This window comes from Pterocles gutturalis, unplaced genomic scaffold, assembly GCF_000699245.1.
Source record: "Pterocles gutturalis isolate BGI_N339 unplaced genomic scaffold, ASM69924v1 scaffold6406, whole genome shotgun sequence".
Lineage (NCBI taxonomy): Eukaryota > Metazoa > Chordata > Aves > Pterocliformes > Pteroclidae > Pterocles > Pterocles gutturalis.
This window is the reverse complement of record NW_010097676.1, coordinates 7,025-11,661: the sequence shown is the minus strand read 5'-3', so window position 1 is coordinate 11,661 and position 4,637 is coordinate 7,025. Positions and strand designations below refer to the sequence as shown.

Sequence of the window (4,637 nt, the reverse complement as noted above, 5' to 3'; positions counted from 1 at the left end):
GAGTGTATTAGCACCTTGCAACCTCGCAGGACTGAGAGGAGCAACCGGGCTTAGCGTACTCCAGAAGTGAATACTGGAGAGCAAGGGACTCGGGGTCAGCAAGATGGGAGTCTGCAAAACACACGGAGACAGTCAGCTGTGAATAATGCATAGCACATGTAAATCCCGCCGCAGTAATCGCAGCTCCTATAGCTGCCGAGGGCTGGGTCCAGATTTCAGGAACTCCCATTCCATCCTTCCGCCTCCTCCCACCTCCTCCTCCTCCCCTCCAAGCCCGCAGCAGCAGCCATCCGGCTCTCCCACCAGCTGCCAAATCCTGCCGGAACCTCCAGCAGATCAGCTCCTCCTGCGGCTCAGCATACAGCACCTGCGAGGGAGTCGGAAAACTCAGTCCCTGGATTTAAGGAGGGGAGACAGCGGGCACACACATGGTCTGGGTGACACCAGCAATGTAAGCCACAACAAAAGAAATTTACATCCAGCTTCCAAATATTCTGGATGTTCCGGGTTCACCGGCCAGACACTTTGCAGGGTGCCAAAAGAGCAACTTGATTTTTTTCCTGTCTCCAGCCATTTGAGTTTTCAATCAGCAGTTTCCCTCCAGTTTCACTCTAATTTCCATTCACGACAGGAAAGAGATTAAATATATACAGAACAATTTAACAACCTAGTTGGATTCAGTTCTCCTCCAATTTTTCCATGGGGCATAAAAGCTTTCCTTTCCCACACAAAGTTAACAACCAAACGAAGCAGCTGTTCTTACAGCTAAGTCACAATACTCTGGTTTAGTACATGGCTCCTGAACCAAGTCAAAGCCAGCTGCTAAACAGACACCTCCGTGGTTCTCTATTTTTAAAGCATTTTCAGAATCAGCCTGAAGGATAAGGGCAAGGTTTAGGGTTTTTGAAATAATTCAGTACCACCCTGGCAAGATTTACAAAGGATCCTGCTGGTGCTGGTTTGGGTTTTGCCTCCACACGCTAACGCTGTGCAGACACGTACAGCTGACATACCACTTGGGCACGGTTTAGGGTGGAAGCTAATACCAATTATGAATAAAATTTACGTTTTATTAAAAAAAAAAAAAAAAAGGGGGGGTGACATCATGAGTTTCTGAACTCCAAACACGATCTATTGACTATTCATTTTCCACTTGCCTTCTCTTACTGTTTCAAATAACATAACCACTATTGTTACTACACAAAAAAACTAACAACAAAAAACAAAACCCCCTAAAAAACCCAAAAAACCCCAACCGTACAAGAACGGAGTTAGGTTACCTGAGAGAAAAGTGCTGGAGTAAGAGAAGCAGTTGGGAGAGAAGGACTCAGAATCCCCAGTGGACTTGGATCGCTGCCTGTAATGACGAGAGTAGGAGCCAGCTCCAGCCCTTTGGGTTTTTTAGATCTGGAGAGGTGATTGGCAAATTCCTTCTCCAGCACAGATGAATCCTGCTCTTTGGGCTCTGGGGACTGATGCTGAAGGCTCTGAGCCTGCTCCAGCTGCTGAGAAGCCACAGACTCTATGTCCGTGTCAATGTCCAGGTCAGGATTAGAGCTCAGGGGCGGCGATGGGGGTGTGGAAGGAACTTGGAGAGCGGGAGAAACCGAGGATACAGGTGGAGTTGGGGTGAAGCTGGTGGTTAAGTTTGGCAAAGGTGCTGGAGCTTCGGGGACAGTTAACTTGGGTAGAACAAGCGTCTCCAAGGTCTGGAGAGTCTCCTCCGATCCCAAGGGAAGAGAGGATGCGGTTGAAGTGACAGAAGCGGTGGAACTGGCAGCGACCACTGACGTGGTAGAGACCAGGGGGACAGACGGAGGCTTTTTGGAGGGCATGGTGACAAACTTGATGACAGAGGGCGTTGGATCCTGAGCGGGTTTCTTCTCCATTAGTTTCTCAGCTGGATTCTCAATCTTGATGGACCTGAAGAGTTTTACACTGGAAGAGTTCAGGGAGTTCAGAGTAAAAGAGGAGTACAAGCCTGAGTGGATATAGTCATTGCGGCTGGAGGATTTAGCACAGGACTGAGACTTCTCCTTCCCACAGTTTTCCACATCCTTTGGAGCACTGCTAACTTCCGCAAAACCAGACATTTCAGGGTCTCCTTCTATACGGCCCACGACAAGTGGATCCATATTTAAAATCTCCGGATAAGAAACAAACTTGTACACAAACTTCTTACCATTCACTTTTTTAATGATATTCTGTGGGTGAGAAGATACATATATTTAGACCTTCTTCAGATTAATTTTCTTCCTAGAAACACTGCCTAAAATAGACTGAGAAATTAGATAGTCTGTAATCTTTCATCAAAAAATGTTTTCTTTTTTAAAAACACACTGCATTCTTGTGCAAGTTATGCTCCCAAAATATAATTTCCAGAGCTCACAAACAAAACACTAAAACAGGTGAGCTTAACCTGACATTAAATACACTCACAGCCATAAAACTGCCAAGCAATTCCTTTTACCATATTTTAAAAGATCAGCTGAGAAACAAAAAAATACCCCTTGCCCTCACCAAAGATCACTGACCCAGATAACACACAGTGAGTGTAATCTAACCAGAGAACCTGCAGAATTAAAGCTTACAGGTTTGCAGAACTGAGAGCTAATACTTCAAATCAAACCACCTTTATTCTTAATAAGATGATAATAAAAGAAAATAAGTAGCTCAACCAGTCAGCAGAATGTAGGCTAATCAGCTATTTCAATACCACAAAATAGCGTGTCGAACTTGTTTTGCTCCTAAGCGAAATGCCACACACAATCCGGACCCAAGAAGATTCTTATTTATCGTACTGAGACCTCTCGGTACAAAGTCAGATTCGTGCTACCCAGTAATAAACTCTCAGCAACAAACCACCTGCTACGAACTGACAGGTTCCTCAGAAACTGTTTTATTTTTTATCTCATACACCCCCACAATGACGGTTACGGGATAAATGGCTTATTGAAACGAAGGTAAGACTCCCACACTGTGGTTCTAGTTCAGCTTTCTGACACTACCTGTGCGCTAATGAAAGGCTCTCACAGTTATTAGAGGACATTAACTAAACAAGAGAGGCATCTCACTCTGCTGGACGAAACTCACTGACCACATTAGAGATGCAATTCTGAATACAAGGAGAAAAAGAAAAATACTTTGGGCTGCTTCACTGCAATTCCTGATTTTGCTAGCCCCTTCGCAGAGACAGCTGCAGAAAAGCTCTCAAGGTGGTGCAATATTCCCCATCTCAATCGTCATAATTATTCTGTTGCTTAAAATGGAGCGTTCAGGATTTTAACCCTTGCAGAGGCGCATATTTTGGGAAAGAGGATTAGTATTAAAAGACAGATTCGTACTAGCAAAGACACAAATCAAAGAAGATAACATTTTGCACAAAGCTATCTAGAACCTTATAAATGCAGGAAATGCAGCACAATGATAAAGAGAAGAAAAAAAACCCCTCTAAACATAAACTAGTACACCTTACTTAAGCCTGGGAGACAGAGCTGACACCTACCCCCTTGAAGAGAATGAAAAAGGAAACAAAGCTCATTAGGCAGAAGCTGGTAAGATGGATAAGGATTTGAGGTGGATTTACAGACTTTGTTACCTTCACATAATAGTATCTGAGAGCACGGCTGAGTTTATCATAGTTCATACTGGGCTTGTTCTTGCGGATTCCCCAGAGTCTGGCCACCTCCTCTGCCTGCAGCAGTTTGAACTCCCCGTCGTTGGAGGTCCAACAGATGATATTCTTGTTCTGAGGCTCTTGGAGGAGCTGGAGGAGGAACTGCCACAGGGTGATAGCACTGTCCATAGCAGTAAGCTGAAACGCAGAAAGGCAGATAAGAGGCAACAGATTAGGAACAGCGCATTTTCTTCCTCTCCCTAGAAGGGGGTAATGGAGCAGAGATGTTATTTCCAAAGCCAGCAAGAGTAAAAATTATTAGTCACCAGTCGTGAAAGATGTTCCCTGCAGAACAGAGAGGCTGAGAGCCAACGGGTGTTGTCTCCTCCCACATGTCAGTACTTTTCACATGGGTTATATTTAGCCTCATTTAACTAAATCAGGTCGCTTTGGGTAAGTTGCAATGAGTCACTATCCAAAAAAAAATTTTTTCAAAGTTGTTCCATGTTCACCCACTCTGACTTGTACTGCTTTGAGAAACAGCTCAGGTGCACCCAGGTGAAAATCAAACCACCCACCTGCCTCCTCCTTTCCTTACCTGCACCCACCTCCAACCTCGGTATCTTTAAGAAAACCCAGCAGACCAAGTAACGTAGCTTAAGCCACGCGCCGATGCCACAGTGCAGAACAACTCAGCTTCCCTTCGCTCCACATTTCCACTGCGTCTCTGGAAGCGGCCCTCTCATCACCCCCCAGCTGCTCCTTTTCTTTCCCAGGTATCATCCCTATCTTTTTTAAGAGACCAAACATGAAAGTAAACAAAATTATTTCAAATTCTACCTTTGCTTTCCTGTTGATTCCTACCCTATTCCTTTCTAGGAGCAGTATCTGTCTGTCGGGTCATGCACTCCCAGCCTGGTTTTCTTGCACTGAAGCTGTCGATGTGTAAATTCATCAAGGACAGACAAGGCAGTAGAGATTACATTTTTCCTTGACCATATCTGGCTACATGAAACAGTAC

The 4,637-nt window shown here is 44.8% G+C and overlaps 1 protein-coding gene across 4 annotated transcripts in view; it reads right to left on the bottom strand.

The window, feature by feature from the left end:
* The window catches only part of ELK4 (ELK4, ETS-domain protein (SRF accessory protein 1)), a 4,854-nt gene extending 1,046 nt beyond the window's left edge, over nt 1-3,808 (bottom strand). Inside the window, exons 1-4 of one of the 4 annotated variants that reach the window (XM_010081826.1) lie at nt 3,599-3,808; nt 1,803-2,204; nt 1,281-1,682; nt 1-111 (exon numbers count right to left, since the gene is read on the bottom strand). The exon at nt 1-111 is cut by the window's left edge and continues 4 nt beyond it. In XM_010081826.1, coding sequence (XP_010080128.1) covers nt 1-111; nt 1,281-1,682; nt 1,803-2,204; nt 3,599-3,805 — 1,122 coding nt within the window. In that variant the 5' untranslated portion in view covers nt 3,806-3,808. Of the gene's footprint in view, nt 112-1,280; nt 2,205-3,598 lie in introns of all 4 variants that reach the window. The other 3 variants (XM_010081755.1, XM_010081899.1, XM_010081679.1) reach the window with 3 other exon arrangements.
* Between the last annotated feature and the right edge of the window lie 829 nt (nt 3,809-4,637).